This window comes from Trachemys scripta, chromosome 5, assembly GCF_013100865.1.
Source record: "Trachemys scripta elegans isolate TJP31775 chromosome 5, CAS_Tse_1.0, whole genome shotgun sequence".
NCBI lineage: Eukaryota > Metazoa > Chordata > Testudines > Emydidae > Trachemys > Trachemys scripta.
This window is the reverse complement of record NC_048302.1, coordinates 35,050,791-35,070,161: the sequence shown is the minus strand read 5'-3', so window position 1 is coordinate 35,070,161 and position 19,371 is coordinate 35,050,791. Positions and strand designations below refer to the sequence as shown.

The 19,371-nt window shown below is 42.3% G+C and overlaps 1 protein-coding gene across 1 annotated transcript in view; it reads left to right on the top strand.

Annotated features, from left to right (window-relative positions):
* The first annotated feature begins 6,070 nt into the window (after nucleotides 1-6,070).
* Nucleotides 6,071-19,371, top strand: part of ARSJ (arylsulfatase family member J) — a 62,843-nt gene continuing 49,542 nt past the window's right edge. The window contains exon 1 of the mRNA XM_034771881.1: nucleotides 6,071-7,968. Coding sequence (XP_034627772.1) covers nucleotides 7,592-7,968 — 377 coding nt within the window. The 5' untranslated portion in view covers nucleotides 6,071-7,591. The remainder of the gene's footprint in view (nucleotides 7,969-19,371) is intronic.

Here is a 19,371-nt window from a genome sequence, read left to right as displayed (position 1 = left end):
CCATAGTTAATAGTTCCGCAATTTCACATTTGAGTTCTTTCAGAATTCTTGGGTGAATGCCATCTGGTCCTGGTGACTTGCTACTGTTAGGTTTATCAATTAATTCCAAAACCACCTCTAGTGACACTTCAATCTGTGACAATTCCTCAGATTTGTCACCTACAAAGGACGGCTCAGGTTTGGGAATCTCCCTAACATCCTCAGCCATGAAGACTGAAGCAAAGAATTCATTTAGTTTCTCCACAATTACTTTATCGTCTTTAAGTGCTCCTTTTGTATCTCGATCGTCCAGGGGCCCCACTGGTTGTTTAGCAGGCTTCCAGCTTCTGATGTACTTAAGAAACATTTTGTTATTACCTTTTGAGTTTTTGGCTAGCTGTTCTTCAAACTCCTCTTTGGCTTTTCTTATTACATTTTTACACTTAATTAGGCAATGTTTATGTTCCTTTCTATTTACCTCAGTAGGATTTTACTTCCACTTTTTAAAAGATGCCTTTTTATCTCTCACTACTTCTTTTACGTATCAGAGGGGTAGCCGTGTTAGTCTGAATCTGTAAAAAGCAACAGAGGGTCCTGTGGCACCTTTGAGACTAACAGAAGTACTGGGAGCATAAGCTTTCGTGGGTGAGAACCTCACTTCTTCAGATGCAAGGGGCTTGCATCTGAAGAAGTGAGGTTCTCACCCATGAAAGCTTATGCTCCCAGTACTTCTGTTAGTCTCAAAGGTGCCACAGGACCCTCTGTTGCTTTTTACAGATTCAGACTAACACGGCTACCCCTCTGATACGTAAAAGAAGTAGTGAGAGATAAAAAGGCATCTTTTAAAAAGTGGAAGTAAAATCCTACTGAGGTAAATAGAAAGGAACATAAACATTGCCTAATTAAGTGTAAAAATGTAATAAGAAAAGCCAAAGAGGAGTTTGAAGAACAGCTAGCCAAAAACTCAAAAGGTAATAACAAAATGTTTCTTAAGTACATCAGAAGCTGGAAGCCTGCTAAACAACCAGTGGGGCCCCTGGACGATCGAGATACAAAAGGAGCACTTAAAGACGATAAAGTAATTGTGGAGAAACTAAATGAATTCTTTGCTTCAGTCTTCATGGCTGAGGATGTTAGGGAGATTCCCAAACCTGAGCCGGCTTTTGTAGGTGACGAATCGGAGGAATTATCATAGATTGAGGTGTCACTAGAGGAGGTTTTGGAATTAATTGATAAATTTAATAGTAGGGGACCAGATAGCAAGTGTAAAAAATCGGGACGGGCTGAAGGGTAATAGGTGCCTATATAAGAAAAAGCCCCCCAAATTGGAACTGTCTCTATAAAATCGGGACATCTGGTCACCCTACTTAACTGTAACAAGTCACCGGGACCAGATGGCATTCACCCAAGAGTTCTGAAATAACTCCAAATGTGAAATTGCGGAACTACTAACTATAGTTTGTAATCTGTCCTTTAAATCGGCTTCTGTACCCAATGACTGGAAGATAGCTAATGTGACGCCAATATTTAAAAAGGGCTCTAGAGGTGATCACAGTAATTACAGACCGGTAAGTCTAATGTCAGTACCGGGCAAATTAGTTGAAACAATTGTAAAAAATAAAATTGTCAGACACATAGAAGAACATAAATTGTTGGGCAAAAGTCAACATGGTTTCTGTAAAGGGAAACCATGTCTTACTAACGTATTAGAGTTCTTTGAAGAGGTCAACAAACATGTGGACAAGGGGGATCCAGTGGACACAGTGTACTTAGATTTCCAGAAAGCCTTTGACAAGGTCCCTCACCAAAGGCTCTTACATAAATTACGTTGTCATGGGATAAGAGGGAAGATCCTTTCGTGGATTGAGAACTGGTTAAATACAGGGAACAAAGGGTAGGAATAAATGGTACATTTTCAGAATGGAGGGGGGTAACTAGTGGTGTTCTCCAAGGGTCAGTCCTAGGACCAATCCTATTCAACTTATTCATAAATGATCTGAAGAAAGGGGTTAAAAGTGAGGTGGCAATGTTTGCAGATGATACTAAACTGCTCAAGATAGTTAAGACCAAAGCAGACTGTGAAGAACTTCAAAAAGATCTCATAAAACTAAGTGATTGATTGGGCAACAAAATGGCAAATGAAATTTAATGTGGATAAATGTAAAGTATTGCACATTGGGAAAAATAACCCCAACTATACGTACAATATGATGGGGGCTAATTTAGCTACAACGACTCAGGAAAAAGATCTTGGAGTCATCTTGGATAGTTCTCTGAAGATGTCCACGCAGTGTGCAGTGGCAGTCAAAAAAGCAAACAGGATGTTAGGAATCATTAAAAAGGGGATAGAGAATAAGACGGAAAATATCTTATTGCCCTTATATAAATCCATGGTATGCCCACATCTTGAATACTGCATACAGATGTGGTCTCCTCATCTCAAAAAAGATATACTGGCATTAGAAAAGGTTCAGAGAAGGGCAACTAAAATGATTAGGGGTTTGGAACGGATCCCATATGAGGAGAGATTAAAGAAGCTAGGACTTTTCAGCTTGGAAAAGAGGAGACTAAGGGGGGATATGATAGAGGTATATAAAATCATGAGTGATGTGGAGAAAGTGAATAAGGAAAAGTTATTTACTTGTTCCCATAATATAAGAACTAGGGGCCACCAAATGAAATTAATGGGCAGCAGATTTAAGACAAATAAAAGGAAGTTCTTCTTCACACAGCGCAGTCAACGTGTGGAACTCCTTGCCTGAGGAGGTTGTGAAGGCTAGGACTAAAACAGGGTTTAAAAGAGAACTGGATAAATTCATGGAGGTTAAGTCCATTAATGGCTATTAGCCAGGATGGGTAAGGAATGGTGTTCCTAGTCTCTGTTTGTCAGAGGGTGGTGATGGACGGCAGGAGAGAGAGATCACTTGATCATTACCGGTTAGGTTCACTCCCTCTGGGGCACCTGGCATTAGCCACTGTCGGTAGACAGAATACTGGGCTGGATGGACCTTTGGTCTGACCCAGTATGACCATTCTTATGTTCTTATGAGTGAAGGAAGGTTATGGGGTGGTTGTCAGATGAAGGATGGTCTAGTGGTTAGATTTTTGCCTAGGACTTTGAAGACTTGGGTTGAAGTCCCTGCTATGCCACAGACTTCCTGTATTATCTTGGGTATGACACTTAGCTTCTCAGTTGTTCTGTTCTCCATCCTCAAAATGGGGATAATAGCACTTCCCTGCCTCATGGGGGTGCTGTGAGGGAAAATGCATTAAAGATAGGGAGGTACTCAGCTACAATGGTGATAGGGTGACCAGACAGGAAGTGTAAAAAATCGGGACAGGGATGGGAGGGTAATAGGTGCCTATATAAGAAAAAGCCCCCAAAATCAGTAGTCCCTATAAAATCGGGACATCTGGTCACCCTAAATGGTGATATAAATACCTTAAGTATTCTAGTTTAAAAGCCCTTACCACCAGATGATAACCCTTACACTAAGGTGATCCTCCCTGTGCCAGTTAAATTAGCTTTATGGCCTTTCTATGCCAGCAGTGTGGCACAAAGATGCTGCACCCCACTGACTTCCTATAAAGTAACAATTATACACTTATAATTACTTTACATATGAACTGACAGGTAAATTTCCTTCAAATACAGGTTTATGTGAATGTTAAATATTTTTTCATAAAGTAAAAACACTTCATGTAGTTTCCCTTCTAATTCAGTTTCTTTGGGCATTCTGGGATTGTATAAATCGTTGTTTACAAATACCAATTGCTCAAAAGATTTTTCTAAAGTGAAATATTAATTAAAGACAGGCAAACACTCTTACTCCAAGGTCAGTGTAATGCCATGCTGATGCAAGCCTATTTTGTAAAAACCAACAACTGTTTAATCAAGCATACATAGAAAAGCAGCCAGGTTTTTAGACCTTTGACAGTGACGACCATGGAATGTTTTCATTTGTTACTGAGTGATGACTAACAGTTTTGCATGAGTAAGGGAGCCACTTTTAGTAAGGCAGGACAGGAAAATAAGAAGGTGTGTTCTGTTCTTGTCTGGTTATACAGCTGTTCCCCTGTTCATTATCCAAAGATAAATTCTATTGTGTCTGCACAGTGGAGTAAAAACCTTTTCAACTGTAAGCTCCCTCTTTTCTGACCCTATAGTTCTGTTCACTAGCATTAATCACTCAGCAATGATCTTGGGGAACCAACTCCGTGTTTATCTGAACATTTTGGATATTCCTGAAATATCTGGGAGAAATCAGGGACAGAAAATAACTGATACTTTTAAATATATATGTTTTGTTTAAATGATTATAAAACTTGAGGCCAAAATTTGCCTGGTCTTAAATTACAAGCTAAATTGCATGCAGTATTTATAGTGTTGTTAGCCCTGGTTAGTCTATAGGGTGCTCTAAATATCTGTCTAGGCAAGGTACACTGTTACAGCATGTACTAACTAAAGAAAAACCAAATGTATTTCCCTGAAGAATCAATTCAAAGTGAGAGAATATTTTTAATCCAATTTACATTTCACTGTATATACTTTTTGTTTGTTGTTCCTTTTTTGTATATTTTATGTCCTTTTATGTTAAGGTATGAATTTAAACAGATATAGTTATACCAGTAAAAGTCACCTTGTGGCCACTCTCATTCCAGTTTAAGGGCCTATTTTCAGTTAAGCATATATCTTTTCAGAAGGAGTTTAAGCTAAACTGATTAAAAAGCCATTCTTATTTTGGAATAAAAGTGTCCACACTAGGAATTAAACGAATATCGTTATACTGGTATAGTTATACCAGTACAGTATAACTGGCAAAACTTTCCAGTGTAGACAAGCCCTTAAATTGGAGATCTAAAAATCACTGAATCCAGTTTCACTTTCAGGTTCTTACTGCTGCAGTACTTGTTTCAAATGTTGCAGTGGAATGTTTATTTCTTTTAAAACAACTGTTTTCACTGGAAATTTTATATTGGAAACACTTGTATTGGTTTTACATTTTATGAAAGCTTGTTTTTACACTATTTAAATGTTGGCCCAAATTAAAGTTGACAGTGTTCCTTCAGTGTCTGGTGCTGAGCGTGACACTAAGTGCTGCTATGTATTAATTTATGTCTGTCTAGACAACAAACCAGGCAAAATGTCTGTCCAAGCACTTATATTAAATAGCATAAAAAAATTAAAGGATAGAAACCTGCATGCTTCAGGGTTTAATACAAATACTAATTGATGTTGGTTAGGTAGAAACTTCCCATGATTCCCATAAGTGTCCATTACAGGTTTCTTGCACTTTCCTCTGAAGCATCTAGTGCTTGCCACTGGAAGAGACAGATATCAACGTAGATGGACCATTGGTCTTAGCCTGTGTGGTGATTCCTATGCCCTTAATGATGTAGTTTAATTTATAATAGATCATCAATATTGTCTTAACACTACAGGAAAAATAAAATTATCAGTGCATGCAGAGCTATATAATAGAAAAGCTGTGCCAAACAAATAATGAAGTATCAAAATGCGTAGTCCAAAAGCATAAGAACATATAGTGCGAAAGATCAAAATCATACAATGTGAAACAGTTGGAATGCTTCACAGAAATAGTTCTAGTTTTCAGTAATTTTTGGAGAAGCCTCATTTTTATAAAAATATAGAGTGAAACACTCCTGTTAGAATAGAATTATTCCTCCACATGGAATACTAATCAATTTACACCTCAGTGAGGATTCTTTGAGCTTCTACAAGCTGCACATGAAGGTAGTGTGGTAAAACTTGACTTCTGTTTGACCGGGTGGTTAAAAGTTAATGATTTCTAAGTAATCTAGTTTGGATAAAAGTTGTTCATGGTGATTCATACTAAACAGCTTAAACCAGCACATTAACAAGAATTTGAAAAACTGCTGCACACACACATTTTAAAACAACAAAAGAGTTGCTGATACTTTTATGAACAGTATTCTACAAACATTTGCCTCAATTGCACCAAAATTAAAGAGGCTTGTGCCTGACAAATTCTGCACATTCATATTTGCCAGCTTTGGTGGTAATTTCAGAAATATTGCAAACGATATTTTTGCGAAGAGAAAATGACTGAGAAACTTCTGCAACGGAGAAGGTGGGATGAAAGAAAAACCCATCCGCTGGGAGCCATGGAATTGGCCTCGGGCTTGTTTTAAGAAAGGGAAGGAAAAATCAAAACAAACGGTGCCTGGCTGCCAGGAATGCACTGCCTGAGCTTTGGCACCGGCGACGCCTGAGAAGCGCACCGAGCAGTAAAGTGGCAAGGAGCTGGGCCTGGGGCTCCTTAGTCTGGATCTCCAGCAGCTGGGCCCCGTCGGGGGAGAGTTTCAGGCCCTGGGTGGCTTTTTTTCCATAGCTGAGCAGCTGGAGCCTGGAAGGAGTCTGCCGCCATCCGAGAAGAGAGGCAAAGGGTAGAACAACTTGGGCAGGGGAAAGGCGGCTGCGGCCAACAGGAAGAAGGGAGGAGAGAGAAAGAAAAGAAAAGAAAAGTGAAAGTCTCCAGCTAAGGAGCCCTACCCTGGCTGCAGGGAAGGGCGGGAGTGCGGAGAGGCTGGAAGCAGAGGGACAGAGTCGAGTGGAGGGGAGAGTCCAAGGGACACGGGGGTCAGGGGAACGGGAGGAGGCGTGGATGGAGGAGATGAGACTGCAAGGGAGGGGAAGGGGGAGAAATGGGCAACAGCGAGGAACGCGAGCGAAAGAGGGGACCCAGCCGGGGTGTGAGGGGAGGGGGAGAGGCTGGGCAGAAAGCGGCGGGGCGCTGACTCCGGCGCTCAGAGACGTTCTCCCGCAAGGCTCCCCGGCCCTGGCCCCTTCCTCCCCCGAGCCTCCTGGCCGGTGGCGGCCGCCAGCTCAGGCCCGGCCGCCCCTCCGGGGGGGGAATACCCGAGCCGTCACCAGGGCTCAGCGGGGAGGCGACCCCGAGTGGAGCTGGCCGGTTTTCGTGCGGAGGCAGCTCCCTCCCGCCGGGTCCCCGTAGAGGAAGCCGCTGGCTGGCCTGTGTGTGCGCTGGGAGCAGCTGGAGGCAAGGGGGAGGCTCCCGCCCAGCTGGGAGGGGGAGGGAGCCGCTCGGCAGCGCCAGCGCAGGCGGGAGGGGAGCGGGCTCGCGTCAGGGTGCGGGGCGGCTTGTTCTTCAGCCTCTCCCTGATGCCCGGCGTGACACGGGGAGAGCGCCCGGCCGAGCAGGCGGGAGACTGGACAGGGGGCGCTCGGGGGCTTCTCCTCTAGCAGCAGCCGACCCCCAGCTGAGAGGCAGCGCCTGGGGGTGTCCCCCTTTCGCGGGCGCCGGAACTCCCCGGCCGGGGACTCGACGAATCGCCCCGGCATGGGCGCGGGGACGCAGCAGCTCCCCTGGCTCCAGGCGGGAGACCGGCGAAGGATGCTCTGATCCTGGCTTGGCTTCGGCCATCCTCGTGATTTTGGGGCTGGGGGTTGCCCCCTGCCCCCGCCTCCGCCCCGCCTGCAGAGGCAGCTGAAGTCGGGATGAGCTGGGCTCCCAGTGGCTCGCCCGGGGTGGAAACCCCTTGAAGCTGCCTTCGCCTCCCGTGCCTAGAGCCCCTCTCTGTCGTGCGCCCTCGCCAGCCTTGGCCGAAGTGAATGGCCCCCGGTGGGTGTGCACCGCCTCACTGGCTCTGCAAGGGGACAATGCTAGCTGGGGGGGTGCTGGCCGGCTTCTCCGTGCTCAGCCTCCTCACCTACGGCTACCTGTCCTGGGACACCCTTGGATCTAGCCTGGAGGAAACAGAGACCACAAGGGCCAAGCTTGGAGAGGAGCCAGAGGCCAGCGCACCCACCTCTCCGCCTCACATCGTTTTCATCCTGGCTGACGATCAGGGATTCAGAGATGTAGGGTACCACGGGTCAGAGATCAGGACACCAACTCTGGATAGGCTGGCAGCTGAAGGGGTTAAACTGGAGAATTACTATGTTCAGCCTATGTGCACGCCTTCCAGAAGCCAATTTATCACAGGAAAGTAAGTTTACTACTTAATTCTTCTCACCTTCTTAAACTTAATGCGATAACCTCTTCCTCTTAAAGGCAGCACAAGCTCTCCCGTGATGAAGGTAATTAGATGTAAACTGATCTTATTTTATTTTGGGGGAAAATAACCTGTTGATTCACTTGAAAGTTTAATACATTTTTTCCCTTGGACAAAATAGACTTTTCCAGATTAGTTTTATTTATTTTACAATTTTACTTGGAATAAAGACCTGCACTCTGTAATCTTGTCAGACAATAAGAAATCAGCTGAATTACCCACTTAATATTGTAGGAATGGATTTTCCTTTATATACATATAAGTGCTAGTTGTCACTTAATATATTTTGGTATTATGCATTCAGTGATCATGTAGGTCAGTTATGTAACTTCCTTTGGGCAGATTGTACATGAGGTGACTTAAAGTCAAATTCTTTGTTGGTGAAGTAGAATGAATGTTCCAAGTTGTTTCCATATATATATTGCAATGTGCAAATTGTTGCTCTTCTCACAGTGAACCTTTCCTTAAGTGAAGTCTTTCTGTGGTGTAATAGGAGAGTACTATTGAATTTGAGCTATACACAAGCAGGGGGAATGTAGAATTTTGCAGGTATTTAAGCTGCAGTATCTCTCTTCTTACAATGTAATTGCCACTTTGAAAACAATTATCTATGGTGTCAGCAGAAAAGCTGCCACATGCAAAAATGGGGCTACAGCTGTCTGTCTTGTGCTACCTGGTAGTTTTAAAAAAATCTGTTAGGTAAGTAATCAATATAACCAATTTAATAGTGCTCTTGTTGGCACAACTGGAAATGAAAAAAAACCTTGATTTTTAACTAAAACAAGCAAGTGGCCTAAAGTCTTTCATTGCCATGTGAAAAAACTTGATTTGATATCTGCTCCCAATCTTCCATTTCCCAAACTTGCCAGGACAGGGTGTTCTGCAGGGAAACTCACCATCAAGGGTTCTCAAACTGTGGACCATATCCTAATAGTTTGTCTTGTAGACATCTACCCCCCTGGCTCACAGTAACATAACATCCTTTTAGCAACTAAAGTAGAGTTTGTATAGAAAAGTAATATTGGGTTAATCTTTCTTGTGTTTTTAGCTGCCTTAGCTGTAATGTAGCAACTGGAAAGAAGGAGCAGAGCCAGCACTATCTGATCAGCCAGTTCTCTGTAGACCACCAGCAAGTCTTCTGCAGACCACAGTTGGGAAACTACTGCTTTAAGAGGGGCATCTCATGCTGCACAACAGTGACTCACCCAGTCATGTAAAGAATGGCATTGTTGGGTTCCAAAGAAATCAGGGTGCTGTGCAAGCCTTTTTGAGATTTGTGGCAGTTAGAGAAGGAGAAATTGGCGCATCATCAGGGCAAAAGGAAGAATAACTAAGGGGAGAAATAAATAACTTAGTTTATTTTACCCTTCCTTTAAAACATCTAATGCAAGTAACTATTTTTAGGTTAATGAAAAAAGCGAAAATAAAATGGGCACATTTTTGGGAATCCTACTCTTTTAATCAGGTTGCAAGGAGAGAGAGACCCTGAAAATCTGCCTCTTTAATTTTGGAACCTTTTGGGTGGCAGGGGAGGAAGAGATTTGCTTACACTTCATTCTATTTACTTACAGACTGCTGGACTACCATTTTTTCTTTCTGCTTTACTTTCAGAAGAAGGAACAGTAAAAGGAAAAGACTGCTTTACACAAATGAGAAATAGGGGAAGGAAGTGGTTAGGAGAGGCTAGGTCTGGGCAAGATATTAACAATGTAGAGCCAGAAGAATATTGTCATCCCTCTTTTGTATAAAGATGGGTGCCAGAGGTGATATGTTATGATGCTGTCTGCATAGAGGTAAAATAAGGGCAAGGACTGGAATACATTAATGACAAAAGAAATAAACCAGTAAAAATTGCTCTCATAATTAAGTCCTTTGAAGTCCTCGAAGGGTTTTACTTTCCCTTTAAATTCTGTGCATAATGTCCCTTGATGCTGATGACTCAAGGTGAGATTGAAAGCCTGAGCCAGTGGGCTTAATGCCACAGGTGGTCTGCTCCCATGGTAGCTGCATTGGGGCCAAAGGAGGGAGATAAGGCAGTCAGCTTTCAGGAAGCAGGCTGCTTCTAGAGCTGCAGGTGCAGAACCAGGATTGCAACAAAGGACTGGGTGGATCTTAGAATTATAAAATTTTCTCTGACCTGCACTGCTCTTCAATTCAGCCCTGGAACTAACTTGATTCCTTCAAAAGGGCCCATTGCTAGTTTAGAAAACATTGCCTGTCAGATTGAAATTTCTAAAGATCTCTGTCTACTCTTGCTTTACTATTTGAGGTACTGCTAAGTTGAGTTGGACAGTGGCTTGTTTATGTTTGAGGTGTTGTCAAGTGGGTATAACTTTGCAGCAAATAAGTTGTGTAATAATAACAACAGTGTGATGCTGTTGTGAAAAAGGCTAATATCATTCCAGGCTGTGTTAACAGAATTGTTGGATGTAAGACATAAGAGGTAATTGTCCTGCTCTACTTGGCACTGGTGGGCCAATAGCTGGTACTGTGTCCAATTCTAGTCACCACACATTAGGAAAAATGTGGACAAATCAGAGAGTCCAGAGGAGAACAACAAAAATGATAAAAGGTTTAGAAACCTGACCTATGAAGAAAGGTTTAAAAAAAAAAAAGAAAACCTGGGCATGCTTAGTCTTGAGAAAAGAAGATTGAGGGGGGACCTAATAGTCTTCAAATATGTTAAGGGCTGTTATAAAGAGAAACTGATCAATTGTTCTCCATGTCCACTGAAGGCAGGACAAGAAGTAATGGACTTAATCTACAGCAATTAGGTATTAATAAAAACTTTCTAACTATAAGGGTAGTTAAGTTCCAGACTAGACTTTCAAGGGAGGTTGTGGAATCCCCATCATTGGAGGTTTTGAATAACAGGTTGGACAAACTCCTATCAGGGATGGTCTAGGTATACTTGGTCCTGCTTTAGCATGGGGACTGGACTTGATGCCCTTTTCAGGTCCCTTCCAGCCCTACATTTCTAGGATACTATGAATCAGAATATTTCAGGACACATAGCTTGCAGAACTAGAGCTAAGACAGAAGCTATCTTACTCGTGTACTGGTGAAAAGAAATCTAAAAATATGTACATCCCATGTGTTGGAATATCAATAAAATATACAGAGATAGGAATGTGTCACAGGAAAAGGCTGCAGTGAAATATTGCCATTTGACTGACTGCTACATTTAAAAAAAAAAAAAGGAAGAACTTGTGTAAACATCATAATTAGGAAATGCACTGTGACAGTCTGAAAATTGTTCTATTTTTGAAAATATTTTGACATTTAAGAAAAATGTAGGAAGACCATGGTATACAAGTAGGCCTTGATATATAGAATAGTGCAGATGACCTAAAAATTGGAAATATTTGAGATTTTTTTTTTGTATAAAGTGTGTGTACATATGAGTAAGTTGAACAAATAGTACAACATGCAGTACTTGGTTTAGTCAGACGTGGTACTGCTACCGACTTCCTATTAAAACCAAGGATTACTTTGAAACATGCAAAATACAGTTTGCCGATAGTCTTTTTTTGAGAAATATCAAAATATTGGAATCAAGAGAAGGAGCCTTTCTTTGGATAAAGTATTGCTGAGGTATGAAGCCTTTGGAGGTGATGAGTGTGGTGAATGTCACCTGGTACAGCCAAGCAAATGGGCAGGTATGTGCTTGAGTGAGGTGGTGATGTATTTGCTCTGTCAATAGCCTATTTAATAAAATAATTAGAAAATTAAAATAGTACTGTAACGATGCTGCCTCTGGTGGGACACTTCTGAGAAAGTCAATTCAGGACAAATTGCTGAAAGCCGGGCAGTTACAGCCCAAGGCTGGGGTTCCTTTGCACACCAAGGCAAGGCAAACCAAACCAACCATAGAGGACTTTGGTTTTACCCCACTGGATAACCATAAGTCACACAAGCAATTCCCTTAGACACTCCAGTTTCCCAGTATCACCACCAGCACCACTCATTATGGGGATGAATGGTTATGAAAACCAATACCCCAGTAAAAGAAAAAAGGTTGTCCCGATCCCAAAGGACCAAGCCCCAGACCCAGGTCAATATACAAATCAGATCTTACCCACAAATCCTTTAGAATCTAAAGGCTTATTCATAAAAGGAAAAAGACATAGATGAGTGCTAAAATTGGTTAAATGGAATTAATTACATACAGTAATTGCAAAGTTCTTGGTTCAGGCTTGTAGCAGTGATGGAATAAACTGCAGATTCAAATCAGGTTTCTGGAGTACATCCACAGCTGGGATGGGTCATTCAGTCCTTTGTTCAGAGCTTCAGTTTGTAGCAAAGTCCCTCCAGAAGCAAGAAGCAGGATTGAAGGCAAGATGGAGGCGTTTTCAGAGCCTTTTTATATTTTCTGCCTGTGGGAGGACACCTCTTTGTTCTTACTGTGGAAAATCCCAGCAGCAAGATGGAGTCTGGAGTCACATGGGCAAGACACATGTCCATGCATGACTCAGTTTGCAGGCTGACCCCATTGTTTACATATTAGTTTGAATGTTCCCAGGAAAGTTCAGATGTGGACTGGCATCTCCCAAAGTCCATTGTCCATTAAGTGTTTCTTGATTGGGCACTTACTGAGAATAGTCTCTTCTCAAGAAGCTGACCAAATGCTTCACTGAAGCTTCTTAGAATCAAAACACATTGAGATGCAAGTACATAGCCAATATTCATAACTTTAACTATAAAAATGACACACACATACAGACAACATAATCATAACCAGCAAACTACAATCTTCCCAGAGACACCTCACACGACAACCTCTGTATAATATTTGCTGCAAATATATAACAGTGGTTGCAACAATGATTTATACGGTTACAGTTCATATTAATAATGTCACCAGTACAGTACTATAATTAGAAAAAAGTAATTTATTTATAAGTATAATAGATTCATAAGCTGTGTGTGTTTTTGGAGGCAAAGGTCACTATTTGCATTTCCTGTGCTGTATCTATGTAGTTGGTTGAAGACCATGGCACTTGCCACCTTTGGCCTAGATAATGCATTGGAATATGCTAGTCTGGTCCCTTGAGAGTCTCTTGACATCCATAGGACTTGGAGTTCCCACTAGTCCATTTGGAGGGCCAGAGAGTACTGTGGCAACCAAATATTGGATAGAATGCCTATGATTCATCTGACAAAGTGGGTATTCACCTACGAAAGCTTATGCTCCAATACGTCTGTTAGTCTATAAGGTGCCATGGGACTCTTTTTATGAATCACAGAAACTCTGCACTGAGCTCAAGAATGAGCTTTGCCTTATGGGGGCCAGTCCTTTTGCGGACTTCTTCTGCTCAGTGGGTAGAGGTATGTGCGTCTAAAGCCAAAGATGTTGAGGTCTCCTTTCTGTGTCCTTGTATGTATCTTTAGGTGATAACTGTAGTGTCTATCTGTATGCATTGAGTAAGAGTTCCTGGAAATAAGGGAGGGAGAGAATTAAAAAAAAAAAAAAAAAAAGATGAATTGAAAGAATTCCTTTTCTTGTGGTGTTCTGTTCCTCTACTGTCCTCTGTTGTTTGTGCAGCCAGTAATGTCCAGTTAATGGACTCCTGAACTCTAAAATGCAATATACTCGTAAGATATCAGGAGTCTGTTAGTATCACTTTATTTCTAATGCATCACCAAAAAAAAAAATACAAATAAACACATAATGGAGCAAAGCATAGGGTGGACTGGTGCCTGGTTTTCAACCAGAAAGTCTGGTCGAAAAGGGGACTTGACAGTGTTCAGTTAGATCTACTGACTGGTTACCCAAAGTCCTGGTACTGCGAGCGGTGGAGGCACTGGGTCATCACCTGATCCAGCCCCTATTCAGCTGGGGCTGCTTCCTACCTTTCTCGGGCGGCTGCAGCTCCCAGCCCCAGCTCCACAGGCAAGTCCCTCCTGACCCGGGGTGGGGGGGGTGGGTGAGGGGAAAAGCAGCAAGCGACGGAGGGGAGAAGAGGAGTGGATGGGGCACAGACTTGGGGAAGGGGTGGGGCTTTGTGGGGAATAGGTAGGGCAGGAGTGGTGTCTCTGGGGTAAGAGGCGGGGTTGGGGAGGTTCCGGCACTCCTGCTGGAGAGTCCGGTTTTTAAATATTACCAAATTGGCAACCCTAGCAAAGCAGCATATAAATATGAAAGATTAGCAAACATAGGGAAGGACTGACTAGCAGTGTGGAGTGTGATATGCAATCATATTTTTCATGCATCAGTTTTTCATTATACTTATAAGAACATTGTCTGGTAGTTTAGGCCCAAAACTTGCAACCGAAATTTGGCAGCATTGTATAGGATGCAAAATCTATACCTAATTAGAAAGGTGAAACTGATTGATCAAATTTTCATTGTCCAAGATGTGTGAAATTAAAAAAATGAATGAAACAGTACAAATGGTAAAAAGTAAATTACACTTTAGAAATCTTCTAATTTTAAACAAAGAAATGTATTGTTAATAACATTGGTAAGGAACTTTAAATTTGTAATTTTGAATCTGACTTTTTTTCTCAAACCTGAGAAAATCATTTTGGAAAAAAGAAATGATTTTGTGTGACAGAAGTATCAGCATACAAAGTGCATTGTAGACAGTAAGTATGGGATCTATAAAGACTTGCAAATGCACTTCATAGTCTATTAATTCAATACTCAACATCCTAGCACATGTCTATTTGGTAATTGATCATGTGTACTTCTGATATTAATAGTAAACTGATGAAGGAATAAACATTGGTAGGTTCTCATGATCAAAGCTCTGGTATTTGAATGCATCTTCCCTAAAAAAGACCCTTTGAAGTGAATCAACACTCAGGCAATTCAGTTATGTTTCCTGGGGAAAAAAAATGGCCTGGAAAGGACGCTGATTATCTAGATGCACAGTGAAAAAGACACTCATTGTATCACCCAAAAGATCTAAGATAGTTTGGGGCTTAAAACTGGGAAAACTAAATTCAAATGCTAGTAGAGTACTTTTCATGTGATAGAAGTAGCTAGTGGTCAACCTTACATACTGCAGCTTAGAAGAGGAAAAATGCGCAGTTTGCAACTCTGTTATTTCTTGCATTTTGTAACAATGATCTCAATCAAGATTCCAGATTTTTGTTGTTTTTGTTTTAATTTTGTTTTAAATCTGTTCTTTTGTTATTTTAATAGCTTGTGTTTCCATGTACAAGTTTGTAATGTTAAGGCACCTGCCCATGTTGGAGTAAATTTGTGCTAAAATGTTTAACAGTGTATAGAGGTATTTGAACATATGTCACTCTAAATTTATAACTATTGTGCAAATTCAGTGGAAACTTGTTTATATTCATTGTTTTCCTGCTGCCTATTTAGACCTGTTATATCTGTAAAGAAATGCAGACTACAGAGAGATTTAGTGAATTAAGTAAATGGTTATAGTAACAATTTTATTAAAATATGCAATATATGTGCACAAAATATTATAATCAAAATATGAGACATCAAAAATTGATCATATTCTTTATTCCCACATACCAAGACACACAAGTATTTCACTGAAAAATAAGCCATCATATTTGGGGAGTTAAGGTTTTTTTGTTAAATTTAGATTAAAACTTTTAGCAAAATAATGCAGTAATAATATTTGTGTGTTAGGAAGTTAATTATTATTTTCATTTAGTTTTTGTGTCAAAGTTCATTGCTTTTGGTAGAATCTGGTAATTTTCCTGAGAAAGCTAAAATATTAAAATTTACTACTAGCTCTCACAGCTTGGTATGTATCAGCAGTTGCATCTTCAATTCATGCTATGTTGTATTGCTTTCCCCCTTGGTCTATCCAAATTCTTAATCAACTGCAATTACTAGCAGTGCCAGCATCTGCTGCACCCTTACTTGTCTTTTGAATACTCACAATTTTAATACGATTAGATTTTTATTTTCAATGAAGGGACCATTTTCTCATCATCATTGATTAATATTCATATTTGCAGCCTCTTGGCAATGCTGGGTTTACAGTGGCGCCATGGAGCCGGGCCCATGCTCAGAAGGGGCGCCAGCTGGCTCTGCTTGCATTGTGCCCTGAGACCCTGCCAGCCCGCTGGCTCCTCCCACCCCACCTACCACTGCTCCTCTCGGCCTGCCCGCCAAGGGCTCCTCTTCACCCCCTGGTGCCACCCGCCAGCTTCTCTCTGCCCCCTGGCCAGATCCCAGTACACCTCCGGCTCCAGGCAGTCTCTGCTTCCCACCACCGTGGGGCCCCACCAGTCTTGTGTGAGGGGGCTTGGTTGGGCCCCTCCAGGCAAGTGGGTCCTGAGGGAGCCCAGCTGGGTCAGGCCCTGGCCTGGCTGGTTGCACCACTCCCAAAGGGCTGGAGCGATTCCCTGCCCCGGAACCAGCCGTGCTGCACTGGCAGCTCAGCCCGACAGACAGTTGCCTCCCAGCAGGGCCGGTGAATGTGGCCGGGAGGCAGGGTATGGGGAAGGGGGTGTCTGGAGGGGAGGGGGAGCCGGGCTGTGAGGGGGTAGGGAAGATCTGTGTGTTGGGGCACTAGGGAATGGGGGTTGGGGTGCTGGGCAGTTGTGGTGGACTGTGGGCAGGGGGCGCTGGGCAGGGGCGGTGGTGTGCAGGGCACTGTGCATAGTGGGTCCGGGGTGGGGGGGTTCTGACATAAGGAATTGGAGGGCTGTTCCAGTGTTGGGTGGGGGGGGGTTCTGTGGCGTGGCATGGACCCACCCCCGAAGAGAAGGGGCATGCTGGCAGCCCAGGACTGGTCAGGCCACTGTGCGTTTGTAAGGTGACCAGATAACAAGTGTGAAAAATCGGGACGGGGTGGGGGGTAATTGGCACCTATATCAGAAAAAGTCCCAAATATTGGGACTGTCCCTATAAAATCAGGACATCTGGTTACCCCTATGCGTCTGGCAACTGCCAGTTTGTAAATAGTGCCCTTGCACTGGGCTGGGCAGACATGCCATGCCCCCGTCCAGCCGCTCGCCCCAGGGCCCGCCCCAGGGCCCACCCCAACCCCCACCCCCATGCCATGCTCCATGTGGGGGCACACAAATATGTTTGGCACTGGGCCCACAAAAGGTTAATCCGGCCTGTCTCTTGGTATCCCTGCTTATGTTTGTTTAATGTATGGTAAAACATAATGAGATAACTTCACCAGACCAGATACTGCAGCTATCTTAAGATATATATAAATATACCGAGAACATATCACAGCTGAACATATCACAGCTTGTTGCTATTTTAAAGCTGTGTAAGGTCTATACTGGCCATACATGGGATGAGCTTACTTTCCTTATATTGATGTTTTGCCACTAACACATGTGAATATGACAGTGACAAGTGTCCCTTTGGCTGTGGGCCAATACAGTCTCTCAGGAGAGAGCATGTAAAATTGATTTTAGTGTAATTTTTGGCTAATCAGCTACCCAGTTTATAGAAATTGTCTTAATTAAAACCCAGTACAGAGAACCAGAGACCTCAGGGGATCTTCGTGTCTCTAAACTAAACTGATGGCCTCACACTCCATATGAACAGTTCAAGAAAGAAATTAATATAATACTTGTAAATTGTTGCCCCTTGAAGTTCATATAAAGGTGCCTGAACGATTGAAATCTGATTAAAATTACTTTTGACTTTTCTCTATGACCTGTGATGCAATTGTTTAAATATTGAATTTGGGAATTTTCTGTACTTCGTGGCTCATAATAAATGAGTGAACCACTTTTCTAGTTCTATTGGGAGTGTGTAAACTAGTTGTCAGGCAATCACCTATTTATGAATGTAGGTAATTGTATGGTTCTCATCACCATAATATCTGGCCGCTGGTCAAAAAGGAAGTCCCTGGTAGAGCTGGGAACCGAATCTAGATTCTAGACTGTCTGAGTTGTAGTCCCATGTCTTAAGAACAAAATTGTCCTTTCTTATTTGAAATGACTATCAGAAAAAATGTTAAGTGAAGAACAGGGATAATAAATTCCTTCAGTATGCTATGGGCATGTAGGCCTACATTTTTAACCCAAAGGCCAGACACCAATATACAGAAATCACATGGACAAAATTGTACCTGCACAGTTTCATGATTAATACATCTATTTGTGTTAGATGTTCACACAAATAAGAATACACTGTTTTACAAATGGACTTCTGGCCTCTGGTTTGCTACATCTGACCCATACTATATATATTTATTTTGATTTATAAACATTAAGTGCCTATTACACATACTGGGCACGTCAAAAAAAATTAAAATTCATCAAGCAAACAAACAAAGTGTTCCCACAAATCCCATCTTACACAAAGAAAAAGAAAACCCAGCAAGTTGGCAAAAATCCTTTTCAGGTCTGACTTCCCCTTCATACTTCAGCCAAATCTTTAGCAAAAGGGATGGATGGGCTTGCAGTGTGCGTGGAAGGTCAACAGTTTCAGTCTTCTCTTGTATCCATATGCACACACACATGAAAATTGTGTACACACAAAGAGGTGCACATGTAAAAGGAAGACCCTTCAAAAATGTGGTTCATAAATGTTTATTCAGTTCTATCAATGTTCACCATTGCGATAAATGTTGCGTTAGAGCTCATATTGTGGTAGCACTTGTGGGGCTCATATGGTGAACACCTGAAAATCTACAGAGGATCTCTAGTTAATTTTATAGGGACTCCTGAAATTTCCAGTGGATGATCCAAGGGGACGATCAGATGTTGAAAAGTGTCAGATTTCTTTCTGCTTGCTATTAAAATAGCCAGAAACTTCAATGCCAGAAAATCTCTCCATTGCATAATAATTGCACCAAATAAATATATAGTTATAATTAAACTATATCAGCAAGTATTTAGCCTGAGTTTTTATTTTATTTTGAGAAGATCCTCTGGCATCAGCCCCATTTTTCCTTTCAGTTCCATTCTTACTCCAATGTGCCCTGTATAGCAGCTCTCCTCAAGGTGGGCAGGATGTGCAGGTTCCTGAGTCATGCATCTTATTTGTCCCTGAGTATCACATCTAATTTATGCATGAGGGCTTCCCAGAGTTTTGTTTAGAGCCCACTGAGCCCTGGTCTACACTACGAGTTTAGGTCAACTTTAGCAGGATTAAATCGAATTAAGCCTGGACACGTCCACACGACGAAGCCCTTTCTTTCGACTTAAAGGGCCCTTTAAACCGGCTTCTTTACTCCACCTCCGACGAGGGGATTAGCGCTAAAATCGGCCTTTGCGGGTCAGATTTGGGGTAGTGTGGACGGAATTCGACATTATTGGCTTCCGGGAGCTATCCCACAGTGCTTCATTGTGACCGCTCTGGACAGCACTCTCAACTCAGATGCACTGACCAGGTAGACAGGAAAAACCCCGCGAACTTTTGAATTTCATTTC